This window comes from Cavia porcellus, unplaced genomic scaffold (assembly GCF_034190915.1).
Source record: "Cavia porcellus strain 051 isolate PalLab524CR breed Dunkin Hartley unplaced genomic scaffold, mCavPor4.1 scaffold_49, whole genome shotgun sequence".
Taxonomy (NCBI): domain Eukaryota; kingdom Metazoa; phylum Chordata; class Mammalia; order Rodentia; family Caviidae; genus Cavia; species Cavia porcellus.
This window is the reverse complement of record NW_026947532.1, coordinates 2,093,073-2,110,373: the sequence shown is the minus strand read 5'-3', so window position 1 is coordinate 2,110,373 and position 17,301 is coordinate 2,093,073. Positions and strand designations below refer to the sequence as shown.

Here is a 17,301-nt window from a genome sequence, read left to right as displayed (position 1 = left end):
AGAAAATGATCATGTTCCTGATAAATGTGATGTCAATGGGAGATGGAGGGACCCACAGTCCTGGTAGCCTGAAATGCCATTTCTAAAGGTAAGGGTGCGGTGAAGGCCACCCTCTGCTTGCAGAGATGACCCCCATCCACACAGTGGGTACCCACAGAAAGGCCAAATTTCAGTGCAGCCCGGCACTGTCCTTTGTTACTGCTAAAGAAGAGGGCAGGGGAATCCTCCTAATCCTGACCACCAGCCCGAGACCTGGCATCACCGAGGTGCACATGGTTGGGGTTGGTACAGGCTTGCCACCCTCCGCTTGGAAATTACAGCCTAAAATCACCAGATGGCACAGCGCAAATGCAGAATCTACACAGAGACTTTCCTAACTGAGGCCCTGGAGGCCCAACCGAGGCGAAAGCTCCCGCCAGGCCGCATGCCTGAGGTTTCAGCAGCTGATGACGCTTAGTTGGGTCCTCATGGTTTAAATGTGGCTTTTGATTAAAGCTGCTGAGACCAACAGGAAGTCAGCTCCTGCCTGCTGTCCACAGATGTCCAGGGCACTGCAGCTGGTCTGTCCCAGCCAGGAGGGTTCCCAGACCGTGACGGACAGTCACAGAGCTCCCACATACAGCAAAGGAAAAGGCCAGGACATGTGGCCCTAGCACTCAGCACCCAGCACTCAGGGTACTCACAGTCTCGCCTCTCTGTCCAGGGTGTCCAGGGAGCCCGTCCTTGCCTGGGGGGCCCTGAGGAAAGAAGTAAAGGAAAGATGTTTTACTCTGCAAAGGCCTCTGCTGCCATGGGGCCTGGACCACTCTGGTCAACAGAAATTATAGCTCCCTCAATGACTCTATTCCTGAGACTTTGTCTGCTAAATGCAGTCACAGTGACAGCAATGACAAGGACCCTGGAGAAGCCAAGACAGGAGGTGTCGCTGGCACCTTCCTGTCATCTGACAGCACCCTATGGTCACCCGACAGGATGCGGGTATCATGTGCACCTCCCCGGCAGAAAGAGACGAAGTGAAAAGCCGACCAGACCAGCGCTCTAAGGTCAGCAGGTGGTGGCCCAACCATCCTGGGGCCAAGTCTGTCCCACCACAGCCTCACCACCAGCTGGCAGTAGCCCCCATGGTTGGGTAACTTTCTGTTTTAGAGGTGCACTGAAGAACTAGGTTGAACCTTCAAAGAGGTGAGCTAGATCCCCCAGAAAGCTATGCTGAAGTCCCAAGCCTAGAGCAGGTCCTCACTTGGACTTTGCCAGTGTGATCAGTTAGTCAGCCAGTGACTGCCTTATACAGAGACAGCTGGAGACCGGGGAGGGGATGGAGGCCAGGACTGGGGATGGAAGTTAAGGATCGGCAGGGAGCCTGGGCCTTGAGAGATGAGAGACTGGAGTAGAAGCTCCCCAGAACCTCCAGAGGGAAACAGCCTGCTGAACCCTGGGCCCCAGGACTAGGACAGAAGAGTCAAAGCTGCCATGTCTGTGACTGTTTTTTATAGCATTCCAGGCCCAAATGGACCATCATGAGGGTCTGAACAGAAGAGATACCCATACTGTGGCTCAGGACGTCCAGGCAGATGGACACAGCCATGGGCTGCCACCCTCCTGCTGCCCAGCCAGGGTCCCACTGAGCCTCCTCCCTACCAGCAGTCCTTAGGGAAAGGCCAGGCACTGGGGGATGTCACATCCAGTGGACAGGGCAGCCAGCCTCGGGAGAAGGTGCTACTTACCGGAGGACCCTTTGGTCCAGGGAAGCCGGTGGGTCCTTGGGGTCCGTTGGGTCCCTGGGGACAGGATGGCGAGCATGAGACAGAGGGCCTCTCCCCAGCAGCCTAGCACTCAACTGTGCCCACAACTCCCACCCCCCTGGCATGGTACCAGCCCCCAACCCTCTCCAAGAAATGGGGGACCCAGCCCAGGGTGTTCTGGGGCCAATCACAGACTGATGGCCTGGATGCCTGGAGCAGGACAGGGTCAAGCACCCACTTTCCTGTGTGAGACCAGGCCTGGTGGCAGGGCTGACACCTTTAACCTAATGAAGGCTGCACTTTCGGGGAGCTACCACCATGGGGTCTTAGGAAACCCCACTCCTAGGTAGGGGCACAGCGGTCCCACAAAGGTATCCCAGGGTCCTAGGCAGGACGCTTACCCGCTCACCGGGAGGGCCGGCTGGGCCATCGCCTCCAGAGTTGCCCTTGGGGGAGAGAGAGACAGAGAAAGAGAGAGAAGCTTGCTGAGATTCTCATGTAGACAGAAAGACTGCAGCCTGTGACATCACCAAAGTGTCCTTGGGTGCACCCTCCTCAACCTCATCTGTTCTCAGGAGAGGACGCCTCAGATTGGGGTGTCCAGTGGCCCTCGACTTTGCCTGTCCCCTTTCCCTGCACCTGCTGCTAATCCGAGTTGACATGACAGGGGACTGGCATTTCCAGAATACTCCCCTATGGACAGACAAAGGCTGCACCCAGTTGCCCACGGCTTTGTCCCCTCACATCCCCAGACATGGGGTGCGCTGAATCACTGGGAGTGGGAGGCATGCAGGAGGCACTCGGAGATCAGTGGAGAGACCTTCCTGCAGACCCAGACAGCCAGAGCTCCATCTCACGGGGCCCTCTGCAGTTCTGACGGGACAGATCAGGGACAACGGGGCACTGAGCTTGTCTGCAGATGGGCAGGTTGGGCGGGAAGCTGCAGAGATCACCCCGGCAAAGTCTCTGCTGGCAAAACAGGGTAGTCTGCATGGGGCCTGTCAGTGACAGGATGTGGGGGGGTATCCTGACACTCTCGGTCACCTCTGCAGTTCCTCAAGCTCTCAGAGGCTGCTGGAGGACAGGGTCAGCCTTCAATGCCTCCTCTTTCAAACAAAAAGCCACAGAACACCCTCAGGGGCACCCAGCCACCTCAGCAGTAACACTCAGGCTCACTTGGTCACCACAGAAGGAACCAAGAACATACCTTGGGCCCAGGCTTCCCCGTGATTCCCCGTGGACCTCTTTCACCCCTCGGACCCTGGGATGGGGAGAACGAAGAAAAGGAGGTCAGCTCAGAGGCCGGGCTCCCGGAGCCCACCCACCCTGCCCACACACCCCTTTCCTCCCGGGCAGCCCTCAGCCCACAGGAGCCTACCGTTGGGCCTCGCTGTCCCCGTGGTCCGGGTTTGCCAGGTGTCCCCTAGAAGCAAAGAGATGGTCAGCCCTGCCCAGGAACCCACCTCCCTGGGGCATGGACATTGTGCCTGAGGCTCATCTGGGGTGAAGTGGGAGAAAATCGGGTCAAGGAGTGCCCAGCACAGTCTGGTACCCCACATGACCCTGCGGAGGCCAAGTTTCCTCCCCCAGTGGGATGGACATTTACTACCTACCTGGTCTCTTATCTGCAAAGCTCCTCCACCTGCCTCCCTCCCTCGACCCTTGCTGCCTGCCCCCCCTCTCTCTGTCTCTCTCTGTCTCTGTCTCTCTCTCTCTCTCTCTCTCTCTCTCTCTCTCTCTCTCTCTCTCAGCAGGGGAAGAAACCATTATTGCAAGAAAAGAGAAGAAAGTCAACTCCTTTCATACATAATTTACTTCTGCTACTGTTAAGAGTATTAGCCATTAAATTTTCAGCAGGCTCCGCGGACGGGCAAACCTGCAATTTAACACATATATCACAGATCCAAGAGTCATTGGCGCCTCTTGTAGAATTCAGACTCCCGTTTCCAAGCCTGCTTTGCATCTTCCAAACCACAGAACGCAAATGCCTGCCCGGGGTATGTTTATTTTTGTTTTCTTCTGAAGTACAGATAGTATGGCTGGAAAATTTGGTTTATCACCAGCACACGGAAGGAACGGATTGAACACAGCCTGGTGCATCCAGGCTCCTTCCCGGGTTTCCTCCTGGTCCCCCATGGCAGTGCCCAAGCTGACTCTGTACGGCTGGGAGCCAGCAAGCAGCGTCTTCCCACCAGTTCTCATTCACTCACTGCCAGAATCAGAATCGCTCTCCAACCTCCCATTCCAAGATGCATTTAATAAAACCATTGATAAGGTGAGTAATTTTGCTGCTGTTTGAACAACGCGTTCTGGTTCCAGTGCTTCAGTTCTGTGCCAGTACCTGTCGGCTTCATACTGATCTTTGCAGGTAAAAATCATGGAGATACCCGCAGCCTCTGTGTGGTAAACCTCATGCCGGCATAGACACCCAGATCAACCTGCAGTGAGGCTGAGATGCCACCAGGTCCGCTCATGCCAGCCTCTCCCGGGGTACAGTCCTCAGCTTGACATTTCGTCTCCAGGACACTACCTGGGACACATCTCACAGCACAGACAGCTCCCGGGTGCAGCCAGGCCACACTGTGCCTGACGCTGAGGTGCCCAAGCTTTGCCGGGGCCCCAACAGAGTCACAGCAACTCACTCCATCCGGTTCTCAGGTGGCATCTTGCTCACCAGCTCCCAGTAGACACGAATCCAAGCCGGGTTTCCACCCTAGTGACTGAGACGGTACCACAGGAAGTGCCCACGTCCCTTCACAGCCTGCCCACAAGTGCCTGTGCCCCTGGCCTCGCCAGGAAAGAACCGACAAGGATCCTCCTCCCCCCTGGGTAGGGCGTGCTGAGGTGGCGCCTCAGTCCCGGGAAGTTCCTAGTTTGTCACTTTTCTGGCCCATGCTGTGGACTGCAGCCGGCTCAGTGGTGCAGCGTAGCTCCCGACGGTTCCATGGGCCAACCCTGATGGTGGTGGAGGCCAGCCGCCAGCTCAGCAGCAGCCAGGGTTCGGAGGACGGCACAGGTGCTCGTGTAGCAGACATAGTCGCCATCAGTCTTGTCGAGGGTCTCCACACTTCGAGGAGCCAGCTGACCAGTGTGACAAAGGGACGGACGGTCCCTTTGTCCTCTTCCTTCCCCCTGCCACCGTGCAGGTCGCCCCTGTTACACCCCCAGTAGGTCCCCACTGGCCTCCACACCTCTCCCCAGTCCACACTGGGGAGTCCCCTGCTCCTCTGCCTCACGCCTCCCCTCCACTTCCATCTCCAGGAAGCACCCTGCCTTTCCAGTGCAACTCTGGCATCCACACACCATCCGGAGCTGCAGGGTCAGGCAGCCTACACTGTAGCCCAGGAGTGCTGGTCTCTGGTGTTCCTCTCTCGCACAGACAAATGCCCATTTTGACCACCTGGGTCCCCAGGGCCTGGCAAAGCATGGCCACTCATAAAGACTGGAGAAAAATGCACCACTGCAAGGGACGGAACGACCTCCGGACGAAAGAAAGACCCAAGCCCAGGGCAGGGGAGGAATTCACAGCCACGAGAGGTGGGCTGAGGTCGCTGAGAGGAACCTAGGTCTCCGACAAGAGAAGACAGTGCATGTTCCAGCATAGCTGGCCTCCAGCCTCCGTGGACCCCGGGGAAGCTGCCTCAACTCTCAGGCCTGAGGCCACCCAGGTCTTCTTTGGTTTTCCACATTTTATGCAAAGCCACCACAAAATAGCCGGGGAGCATGGACCTCCCTGCACAGCATGGCACCACAGGGCCATTCCGTGTGTGAGGGAAGCATCCTGCATGTCCCTGGACGGAGTGTGCAGATCGTGACAAAGGTGAAGACATCGGCCCAGGCGCGTATTCAGAGACACTGATGGCTTCGCTCTCTCGTCTGGAGTCTGTGCAGGGGCACAGAACATCCCTGGCCAGGCTGAGTGGGGAGACACCACCTTGAGGCTCCGAACAGATGGAGATTTTAGAGCCTGGCAGGTCATGGGGTGATTCGGGCTTTGTGTTTTGTTGGTGGCCATGATGCTGATATTCTGGATGATGGCCAGCAGGGACCCAGATCATCTGCACAGACTCCCAGGCTGGGCACAGTGCGGGAGGCCAAGGTATGTGAGCCTCACTGGGAGCACAGGATGTGGGCCATAGGGACCTCCATCCTGAGCCCCTGATCCACGGAAAAAACCTGATATTGGATCCCATCATTGGCTGCTGAAGGTCACAGTCTTCCTGGTACAGCATGGCTGGTGCCCTACACTACACCTTGTCACCAATGTCTCCCACTCACAAGACCTTGGCCACTGTCTGCAAGGGGCCTTGCAGGTCCCCAGGGGACAGCCTCTCTCCAAAGACACCACCAGATCTTCTCCAGGAGGAGGAATGGAAGAGGTATAAAGATGATACATGGAGGACTGATAGATAATAGGAGAAAAACGACTGACAGGTCATTAAAAGAAGACAGACGGTGGACTAATGGACACTGATAGCTAGATGGTAAGCAAGATACACAGGTGTACAGACCAACAGAGAAGACAGACGATCGATGGATAGAAGGAGGAAAGAGAGGAAGGAAGGCAGGGAGAGAGAGGAAACAGACAGAGACCTGGGGACAGAGACAACGGTCACCCCTGTGTGCCACATGCCCTGGGCCCAGGCCAGTCCTGCGCTCTGAGCTGTGGGTCGGCAGAACACTGCTGATGCCCACGGTCTCCACCAGTGCATGGCCCTCCCTGCTGCCTGGCAGAGTTCAGTGATGCTGCTTTCAGCCTGCTGCCCTTGCGGAGCCCTGCGGGCCCCTGGGTGAGGGGGACGAGCCAAGCAGAGGTGGGGGCATGGTCCTGCAGCCTCCGCAGACAGTTTCATGTGCCCTTGGGTCTGCAGACGGGGTGGTTCAGAGTCCAGGTATCCCCTTGCTCCGTCTCAATGGGCTATGTATGTTTAGCACTGGGACCGCACCCGGAAGTGTCCACACTGGGGGCCCTGGGCTGGCTGGGACGTCCCAGAAGATGGGGCTTAGCCCCTCCCTGCCCAGCCCAGGGGGCAGTGGAGGACTCAAAGCACGTGGCACCTGCCACTGCCTAGCACACAGAGAGCGGCGCAGGAGTACGGGGGAGGGGGTGGCAATGCAGAGGAGGGGCCACACAAGATGCTGCTTCAAAGCCATCTTTGAAAAAGAGAGTGAGAAAGGGAGAGAGGAAAGGAGGGATAGAGAGGGAGAGAGATGAAGAGAGAGGGAAAGAGGGAGAAAGAAAGAGAGAGAGCAAGAGAGGAAGACAGGGGGAGAGAGATCTGTTCCACTGAGGGCCGAGAGAGCCTTCCGGCGTGTACCATTCACAAGAAAGCTCCATTTTCCCACCATGCTTTGCTCCTGCCCGCTGCGCCCCGTGTCACAGTGCCAGGGGACACTGAGGAGAGTCGCTGGCAAGGGCTGAAGGCCAGTGTTTAAGACCTGCCAGGCAGGAAAGTGCTTTTGGCAACACATGAGAGAGGAAATGAATGACCGCTGACAGAAGAGGTGACGGCCACATGCAAGGCAGCAAGAGTCACCCGCCCCAAGCCCAGCCTGCTTACCCGGCCACCCTTCTCTCCGTTGGCACCAGGGAATCCTGGGAATCCAATGGAACCCTGCAAGAGAGGCAGTGAAGGAGTGGGCACGAGTGCCAACCAGAGTGAGGCATTACCCTGCTGGTGCCTCCTCCCTCTACCCCCCTCCTATTCACCTTCCCGGGCACCCATGCTGTCACCACTCATCCAGCCACCCACCGTCACCCATCCATCCTGCCACCTACCTACCCACCATCATCCATTCATCCACCGTCCACCCACCATCTACCCATTCACTCACCCATCCATCCATGCACCTATCCACATTCAGTCCACCCATTCACTTGTGCATCCATCCACCTACCCAGCCGTCAATCCACCTATCTACCCATGGGAAGCCATGCTATAGCCATCCATCATACCTCCTACCCATGCACCCACCTTTACCACACATCACCACCCATCCATCCGCCCACCCATCTATCCATCTGCCCACCTACCACCCATCATCCATCCATCTACTCAGCCGCCCACCACCCACACACTCCCTCAACACTCTTCCACTGGTCAGCTCAGTGAGTAATCCCTGGGTACTTCCGATTCCAGACCTAAAAGCCCAACTGGACCCTAACATACGCCCCCCACTCCACCCTACACCCTCCGCCCGCACACCCAAGGCTGTCACACTGCTGGGATGTATCAGAGACAGGGAAAGGGACCTTCTGCTGCCCAGGTGGCCTGGGGATGCAGTACCAACCTCGCACCTCGGATGTTTTGTTCACCAGGCCCATGGCCAGGTTTGTGTCCTTCCCACAGCACCTCTAACTAAAGAGTGGCAGCTTGCGAAGTCAGAAACAGACGGCAGGTTATGCACAGACTGAGGCATCTAACAGCTACTCCAGCCCAGGAATCTCCAGGACATTTGCCAACAGTGGGCCTAAGGACTCTAGGCTGGCAAATATCCAGACCCCTACTATGCTGGCATGAGGACAGTGATGGTGAGCCACTGCCCGGGGTGCTGGCCACCACTTTCCGGGTCCACTCCTATCCTACTGGGGGGAGCCTGGGCGAAGGGAACCTAACCCAGATGGCACAGAGCTCCTCCCAGAAATGGGTCACTGCCGTCTGGAACAGCCAACTGCTGACCAGGATTCCTGTGCCAGCCTCTCCTCACCAAAGGGACAAGTGTTTAAAGAGGAAATGTGTCCACCAGCCCGTCCCTGCAGCCTTTGAGTGGAGCGCACTCAGTTCGGAGTGATGTCACAGCCACAGAGCCGGAGTCTGCTCCCGCCAGCCCCACTCCTGCATCTACACAACATCAGGGGAGGCCCTCCTGGACGAGAGCAGGGCATTTTCCACACACTCCCTCATGTCACCAGGGCCAGGACAGAGCTACAGAGACCTGGAAGGCTCCATTCGCTGGACGATGGCGGCAGAAAGGTAGAAATTCTAACCTGAGCAGGCAGGATCGCTTTGCAGCTAACTAGGTCTCCGGTGTGGGCAACCGATTATCGTTTAAGGTAGAACCATGAATAGTAAAATGTGAGATCTGGAGAAAGGAATAATGTTTTCAGCGCTCCCCAAAGCCTTCAGGAGCTGCTCCACTTAAACCAGACATGATTGCACACAAGAAGGATTCAGCTCTGCTATGCCCCATCACGAGCAAATCACCTGCATGTCCCTCAAGTTGGAGTAGAGCTGAGATGGTACCCCGAGTTCTGGGTAAGGACAAAGCAGGGACAGAGCCACCTCGGGCCACCAGCCAGGCCTGCCCCCTGCTGGGGTAGGGCTGGTGCCATCTCTGAAAGGTTCCCCTCACCGCCAAGCCTCCTTCAGACTTGGCTAAATACACACAAAGGCCAGGAATAGAGATAAGGGACCACGGAGCCCACATCTTTGAAGCCAGAAGCTACCCAAGGATGGACAGTGGATGAGACTGTGCCAGGGTGGGGAGTCACGGCCCGTGCCAGGGACCTACCACGGCTTAGATTACCTTTGGCCCTTGTCTTCCGGGGTACCCGGGTAAGCCTGGGACTCCAAGTTTGCCCTGGGGAAAGAGAAAAGTGCTGTGTTACACTGCAAGTGTGACGTTTCCCCCAAATTCCCAGAGGCTGCAGGACAGTCACACACAAGGCTGTCTCTCTGTGGGCTGCCCCTTAGCCTCATGTAAGAGCTGGGGCCATGGGACTCTCAAAGCAGGAAGCTTATGCCACTTCTGTGTCCACTCCTACCCAGATAGAGGGAGGGGGCTGGAGCCCAGGGGTGGCCGTATGGGTGCAGTGCATCCTCCTGCAGTGGGCAGAGCCTCCCTCCCCAGGACTACGCTCTCCCGTCAGGTGGGGTCTATGCTATCTTCAGTGCCAGACAGGAACTGGACAAGGACAGAGGGGCAGCCTGCGTCCCTGTCTGGGGGACACTTGGGGAAAGTGCTCCTCTGCATGGGAGAGAGCTCAAGAGACTCAACTCAGAACAATAACAGGATCTGCTCAGCAAAGCTCATGGCCAAAAGGAGGAGAAGGGATCTACATTCAGGACCAGCCCCACCAGCAGCCAGGGAGCCCAAGGCCTCAGGAGGGGCCTGTTCCGAGTCTGGGATGGCAGCTGGGCATCTGCTATCACTAACCTTCTCTCCGGGGGGCCCCAGGGGACCCGGATCTCCATTGGGACCGCCACGGCCCTTCGGGCCTTCAGGGCCATCTTCGCCCCTGGGACCAGGTGGGCCAATCTCCCCCTGCAATGAAAAAAAGAGGCAATGAGGGGACCCTACAGGCTCTGACCTCCACTGATGACAACCCTGCTGGCTGGGAGTGAGAGGCTTCTACAGTGGTGCCTGGAGGCCATGCAGCTGCACCGGGGTCTCTGATGGGGCAGCACTATCCCCAGCTCTATCCCCAGCTCCAGCCCTTCCTCCCAGGCACCTTGTCCGGGCTGAAATAACTCTGCTCAGCAGGTGCTGCCCTGAACTGCTCCCTCCCCAAATGGGCATGAGGGATTGCGAGGCTGGAGATGGACCATCCGGACAGTTACCTGGGCACCACTGGCACCAGGAGACCCGAGAATGCACACCAGAAATGGTGGTTTAAATGCCACCTCACCCAGTGTCCCCACATTGCAGGTGGGGAGTCCTGGGTCCCAAACAGAAGGGTCCCAGGGGCTGCCAGATCAGAGGCTGCACCGTGGCTGACTGGGGACCCTTGCTGAGTGGCCCCTGTGGCCTTCGGTCACCAGAGCAGCTATGAACAGCTGGGAGGCCCCATAAGAAAGTACACAGCATGGATAGCAAGTGGGCAGAGCACTTCCTGTCCCAAAGAAGGTGGCCAGGCTCTGCATCCAGGAACAGGAGTCAGCAGCACCATCTGCACCCAGGGCTGGGTCCCCGGCTCTATGGTGTCCTTGTGCAGGCACCAGAACTCTGCTCCCAGGGCTAGTGTCCTTTGCGACCTCTGCAGGCTGTGCCCTGGTCACATAGACCCCAAAGGTATGCATCAAGCCGCCCAAGGGGAAGGAGATGCAGGACCTGCACCTCAGAGCTGTCAAGGCCCAGGGAGACAGGCAGTCCCGCATTCCTGCCTGCAACCATGAGGCAGCAGTAGGAATAGGGGACAGAACCATGGGACAGACTCTCCTGACAGACACGCAGAGCAGAGTGCTCCTGCCATTTGCCTGCCAGACTGGGACAAAAGGACAAAGCACCACATGTCCCAGCTCCCTGGCTCAGGATGTTCTGGGGAGACGCCTCCTGCCCCACTTTGGAGATGGCAATGTGGGAAACATTGGCTGGCAGATGTCTGGACGTCCAGGTGTGCACACAGCAGCTGGCTGGCTGCGCCACCTGGGTAGGGAGGCAACATCTGCCTCTGCCCAGCTCTGGAGCTGGGGAAACTGTCACTTTCTCTGCTGGTTAAGAAACCATGTAGTTGTGGCTTTCTTGTGGGTACCAACGACTGCAGGTATGGCCTCAAGGTTCACAATTCACCAGGAGAATGCCAGGCTGCTGGGCTTCTCCTGAGACAGGCAACCCCAGAGGCCCAAGAGGGACTGGAGCGCTGTGTGGGGACCAGATGGTGCAAGGGTTCAGAGAGACCTGGATTTCAGCAGGGTGTGGCCCAGGCCGGAGCCCTAGGATCTGCTAGAGAAGCAGTGGCCCTGGCTGTCACAGGAACTTGTGCCTGTCAGACTTGTAATTCCCATCACCTCTCCCGGTCACAAGGGTCAAGTGAAGCACTCCAAACGCAATCTCAGCCAGAAAATAATGATGCCCTGCTGACCCACTGTGACAGCCCAGAACACAGGAAGGACACCAGGATTGCCCCCATGTCCCCACACACCCTGCCCTGTGACCAGGATCCCTTCAGAGGTGGGGCCTCCCTTCTGAGAAACAGCTCTGTCACTCAAAACGCCGCCTGCCCTTCCTGCAGGACCCAGACCGACCTACCTGTCCCCAGTCCCATCCCAAGCTTGAAACACTCACCCGATCGCCCTTGATGCCCATGTCGCCTTTAAATCCAGGGAAGCCATCTTCACCCTGAATCAGGACGAAAGGACCACTGAGTCCACAGAAAGAATCGACACGGCTCCCACACAGACCGCACTGGGCACAGAAACTAGATGGACCGGAGGACTGGCACCACCTGTGATCCCGTTAACTGGCCCAGCTCTGTGTCCAGCCTGGTCTGAGTGGGAGCCCTAGACCTAGAGCACAAGCTGGCAGCCGCCCCAACTCTACCCTTCTGTGTGTGGTGGGCCCAGCATAGCAGAAAGGGACAGTCACTCACCTTCTCGCCCTTGGTGCCCTTCAGCCCGCGGATGCCGTCCGCCCCCTGTGCAGGCAGGAAAAGAAGGTGGTAATCACCCAGGTGAGCCTGGCTGGGCTCCAGGGCAGTTCTGAGCTCTGTGCTGGCCCTGGCCGGCCCCCTCCCCCAGGACAGGTTTCCAGTTGGGACGAGCAGGATCTCCCATCCCCGCCCAGGGAATCCTGTCTCCTCCTGTGTAAGAGCCAGGGCTGATGCCTGGCCCTTGGCCCTGAGCTCCAGATCTGCCCTTGCAAGGCAGACACAGCCTCCCACACTAGCGTCCGATCCCAGCCCTCCCTCAGGGCTCTGAGGATGGGCTGGAACAGGCAGGGTCGTTTCCTTCTCTGGAAAACAGGTTGGTGAAACCCTAATAGCTTTCCCACTGCTGAGAAGGAAAGACTCAAAAGCCCTCGGGGCAGGGCTCAGCACGCGCCAGGGGCTGATGTCAGCGGACACTGTCACTGTGTGTTAGCATTGACACTGATGGGCAGCATGTCATAACAGCCGTAAGTGATAGCAGAGGACTCATGGACATCCATCGCCCCTCCCTGCTAAGTGTGGCATGAAGGGCAGGGTCACAACACTGTGTAACACCAAGCCAGGCCCACACCTGGCCAGCACAGGTGACACCTTGTGCCTCCTTGATGCGGCTCAAGCTCTCAGACCTCGCAGCAGGGTGACTCCTCTGGCCCTGAGGCTATTTCAGGCCACCTGCCCACTAGACCCAGAGAGGGCCCAGACCTCCTATTCAACTCCAGGCAGAGGCTGCTGCTGGCCAGAGTGGCCTACTCTGAGGATCCAAGGGGTGGCTGGCTGCCCTCTGGTGGCCAGGACATATCACGGCCAGTGCTGCAGTTCTGAGCCATTTCCCTGGGGTAAAGGGGCCCCAGGGACCCTGAGATGCATGCAGCATTCATCCTGGGGCTCGTGTGGCTCCGTGGCCCGCCCTCTCTCTGGAGGGGCGGCCACTGGGACTCTGGAAGCACTGGGGGCTCCATCGTCCTGGCAGTGAGGAGCACACTTAGCCAGGCACAGCCAGGGCCCAGTGTGAACTCTACCACCCCTCAGAAGGGCAAGATAGGGACAGCCCAGGTCGGTGGCACTTCAAGAACTGGGCCTGGCACTGGGGTGCAGCTGGCTGCATGATCAGCAGGCTGACACCCCAGTTCCAGCACCAGGAGAAAAAGAGGTAAGGGCCTCGGCCACGAGAGGGGAACCTTATAAAAGGGACAGTGCCTTCAAGAAAGTCCACGGGCCTGTCCCCCTCCTTTCTCGAGGACACAGAGAAAAGGCACAATCTATGAGGCAGATAGCGCCCCTTAACCAACTTTCTGGGCTTCAGCTGGGCTTGGAGGCTCTGGGACTGTGGGAGGAGGCACATTTTCTGCTTCTCAGTCTCCCAATTTGTAGGATCTGGGTTACAGCCCCCAGAGCCTTGTGTGCTCAGAGGCTGGGCTTTTAGGAAGCAGCCGGACCATGAGGCTCACAGTGGACTCACGTTAGGAGGCATGGTCTGGTTGGAAGAGGTGGTTACTGTGCGTGTGACCCGGAAGTGTTTATTATCTCCCTTTCCAGCTTCTCCTTTGACTCGCTCCACTTCCTGTCCACCATGACCTGAGCAGCTTTTCCTCCACCAGGCCCCTCTGCCCTGCTGTCCTGCTTAGAGCCAGCAGATCATGGGCTGACAATGTCAGCCACCTCCCTCTTTTAATCTGTTGGCATCCAGTGTTGGATGAGAAAGTAACTGATTCAGCCCAACAGACTAAGATGGACACTGACTTGGGAAGAGGTCCAGCCTCAGTGGACAGTAACTGCAGCCCTCTGACCCAGGACCATCTGCTGCCAGCAGCGATAGCTGGACCACTGCCCCCACCCACAGCTCTGCCGTGTCCACCCTGCCCAAGCCCAGCCCGGCCCAACAGGGTGCTGGAATCTGTCTCCCCAGTGAGACTCACTGTGAACCTCGATTTTCCTTCCACTGTCTGCTTCCAAGTCTAACCGGATTGCTCATGTCACGAGTGAATTTTAATCAGACAGACATATGAGCGCATTCTCCGGAAACATTTTAAGGCAAACACCTCGCAGAAATAGCCTTATGCAATTAGCCACGTACGGGAACCGCCAACGGCTTACTGTGCGGCAGGAATTTATAAGACAAACATGTATCTCTGGGCTTGTGTAATCAGCGTTGCTGCTGAATTACCACCCTTGTAAAACACATTGGGCGTTTTGCTGGTAAAAGCACGCTATGGGGGAGCCCACGCTGCCCAAGGCTCCCAAGCCCTGAAGGTCATTCCCACCACTCTGTACTTGGATTATCCTGGTTCCTGGGACACGGAAGCTGGGGCCACTTGGGGACAGGGAAGGGACACCTGATCAGGAATCAGCAAGTCAGCAGCCAAGCAATTACTGGAGCGTGGACTTTAGCATAATTAGGGGCGGGGGCCCCAAAAACTTGAGTCCTGCTTTTTGGAGCCCCAGGACCCATCAAGCAATTGTGTGCTGCAGGCACTAATGCAGACAAGGTTCAAACGCCACAAACTACAGATGGCGGCGGGGAGCCCGGCCCCCAACTCTCACAGTCCGCAGGCCGCAGGAGTGTCCTGTGTGCGTGCATTTCCCTGCTTTCTGCTTAAAATCATCTTGAAGGACAGAACCTACCCCAGCTTCCCTGACCTCTGAGCTGCCAGGACATCTTCCTTTGCTGGGGAGAAGGAGCACCCTCACCTGCACCCGCCCCTCCTCAAAGGAGGAGCCATGCAACTGGAGAGTACACCAGGCAGCTCAGCTTGGAGCTCAGAGCAAAGCCGGTGAGTGCTGATGGGATGGGGACGGGGTGCTGTGGATGCTGCTCTGCATCTCTGGGCCCCGCTTAGAAGATTCTGGCACCTCGAGCAGCCAGATCATGACAGCAAATAAGCATGTGCCTCCCATGGCTCCCTCAGCAGCTCTGGCTGCCCAGATGGCATCAAAGGGCACAGGCAAGGTCTCCCTCTGCAAAGGTACAGACATGCATCCGAGCTCTGCAGGCAAGAGTCGCCCTGCTTTGGCTGGGACCCTGGCTGCCAGAGGCTTCGCAGAGCCTGGGCCTGGGCCTGGTGATGTGGGACAGAGGGAGACACATGAGGTGGGAGGATGTGCCCTCATCCTAACCGCTGGGCAGTGCCCACCACCTGCTTCCTTGAACCAACTAGACATTGTCCCCTGCTCCAAATATGCCCATCCTGGTGCCGCAGGGACCCAATTCAGTGTTCTACCCCTGACTCAGAGGACCGAACTGCTCTGGGTGCCACTTGAGGGATCCCCAGGATCAGGCAAGCCATGTCCCTTCCCACCCTGATCTCCTCAGGGACCTGGAGCTGCACATGTCCTGCTCACCTTGACTCCTCGAGGGCCTGGATAGCCTATGGGACCCTGGGGGCCGGGTGGACCCTAAAACAAAAGGGAGACTTCGTTAGCTCACTGCAGGGAGGGCACCTGGGTCACTGCTGTCAACTCCAGATCCTCCAGCACAGGACGAAGTGGGGTTCAGGGGTAACCCATCCCCCAGCACAGTCTGCTAATGAGCAAAGCAGCTGAGTGATTCTCCTGGTGGCAAGGACACCCGGGGCCAACAGAGATGCCCAGTCACACTCCAGCAGCCCAGAGACTGAAGGTCACCAGGTCAAGACAGGGGGAAAGGCCAGTGATCCCATAGAAGCTGCCATCAGAAAGAAACATCCCCAGCAAGGGCCTTGGGCTAAAGTGGCAGAGCTCCCAGTCACACAGAGAGCACAGGGCCACTGTCTGATGGTTACCGGAAATCCCCAGGCTGCCACCTCCTGGCCTGGGAGACTGTGCAGCCAGGGGAGTGGGTTCGGGGAGGACCCACCTGGCCTCCTTTCTCTCCTGGAGGACCTTCCTTGCCAGGGTGCCCCTGTACGGAGAGAGAAAGCTCATCAGTGATCGCCATCTCCAAGACCGCTGTCCCAGCTCCACCTGTCACCCGTCACTGTCTTGCAAGGTGACAGTGACGGTCACAGCCCCCACTCTCCTCTCCCCAGGATGATGGACTTCAAGGACAGCTGCACAGGCAGCCAGTACAGCCTGGCCACTCCCAGCCCCTCTGCAAAAGGACACAGGAAGTGTCAGCCCACCCTGACCACAGCCAGCACTGGTCCTGGAGGGGCACATGTGTCCCACACCTGGATGCAGTGTGACAATACGATGGCCATGATCAGGTGGCTCCTGGATTGGCCCCCAGCCCGTCCTCCAGGGTGAATCCCACCAAATGCCAATGTGAGGACAGGGACAAGGAGGGCCCTGCTCAGGTCACACAGCAAAATGGACACTGGGATGAGAGGCTGGGACTGACTCCAGCCCTGTGGCCTCTCTGACAGGTTCCCGCTGTCTGCAAACCATACAGACACCGTCCCAGTGCACCCAACTCTTCACACCTAGGGGCAGCCAGGGCTCAAGGGGTCTCAGCATCTGCGGCTGCGGCTCCAGACCCAGCCACACAGACTGCTAAGACGCATCCGTCTGTGCGCTTCTGCTGCTGTTGCTTATGGTGCTGGGACTGAACCCAGGGCCTTCACACTGAGCTGCGTCCCCAACTCTCTCATTTTTATTCTGATGCGGAGTCTTGCTAAATTGCCCAGCCCGGGCTTGAACTTTTGATCCTCCTGCCTCGGCTTCCCCAGCAGAGTCCCTGGCAGCACAGTGTGCCCACCATACCCTTTGGCTCTGAGCTGTGCAACTGGAGTTGATGCTTTTGCAAATGTGCCTCCCAAGCAGGAGCCTGGGTGGCCCTGGAGGACACTGAGGCTCAGTGGGTGGGCCAGGACCTGCTGTTCTGGCCCCAGAGGACACAGCTGGCTTCCCCCTTGCCTTCCAGAAATGGCACTTGTGCTCCTGGTACCAGCAGCTCTGGGTGCCAGGGCTCAACCCCAACAGTACCCAGAGGGCATGGCTTGGGGTACCAAGGGGGTTCCCTGCAGCTAGCTCTGCAGTCCCTGGAGGCCACAGTCTATTAGGCACCTCTGGGGGTGAGCAGGTATCCTGTGTGTGGAGCCCAGCAACACACACAGGGGCAGCCCCAAGGCTGGTCACTCAGCACCACTGCCCTCTTCATGCTATGGCTGGTTTGGCCACTGTCAGAGACACAGGGAGTGAGACGGCACGGTGCTCGGGCCCCTGGGACACCAGCAGCGCCATCCCTGTCCGTGTAGTACAGGGCCGTTCCCCATGCTG

At 57.9% G+C, this 17,301-nt stretch overlaps 1 protein-coding gene across 2 annotated transcripts in view; it reads right to left on the bottom strand.

Annotated features, from left to right (window-relative positions):
• Col5a1 (collagen type V alpha 1 chain) overlaps nucleotides 1–17,301 on the bottom strand; it is a 119,333-nt gene that overhangs the window by 31,469 nt on the left and 70,563 nt on the right. For both annotated transcript variants that reach the window (XM_063244181.1, XM_013153252.2), the window contains exons 26-37: nucleotides 15,941–15,985; nucleotides 15,448–15,501; nucleotides 12,052–12,096; nucleotides 11,748–11,801; nucleotides 9,900–10,007; nucleotides 9,270–9,323; nucleotides 7,304–7,357; nucleotides 3,121–3,165; nucleotides 2,950–3,003; nucleotides 2,144–2,188; nucleotides 1,725–1,778; nucleotides 684–737 (exon numbers count right to left, since the gene is read on the bottom strand). In XM_063244181.1, coding sequence (XP_063100251.1) covers nucleotides 684–737; nucleotides 1,725–1,778; nucleotides 2,144–2,188; nucleotides 2,950–3,003; nucleotides 3,121–3,165; nucleotides 7,304–7,357; nucleotides 9,270–9,323; nucleotides 9,900–10,007; nucleotides 11,748–11,801; nucleotides 12,052–12,096; nucleotides 15,448–15,501; nucleotides 15,941–15,985 — 666 coding nt within the window. The remainder of the gene's footprint in view (nucleotides 1–683; nucleotides 738–1,724; nucleotides 1,779–2,143; nucleotides 2,189–2,949; nucleotides 3,004–3,120; nucleotides 3,166–7,303; nucleotides 7,358–9,269; nucleotides 9,324–9,899; nucleotides 10,008–11,747; nucleotides 11,802–12,051; nucleotides 12,097–15,447; nucleotides 15,502–15,940; nucleotides 15,986–17,301) is intronic.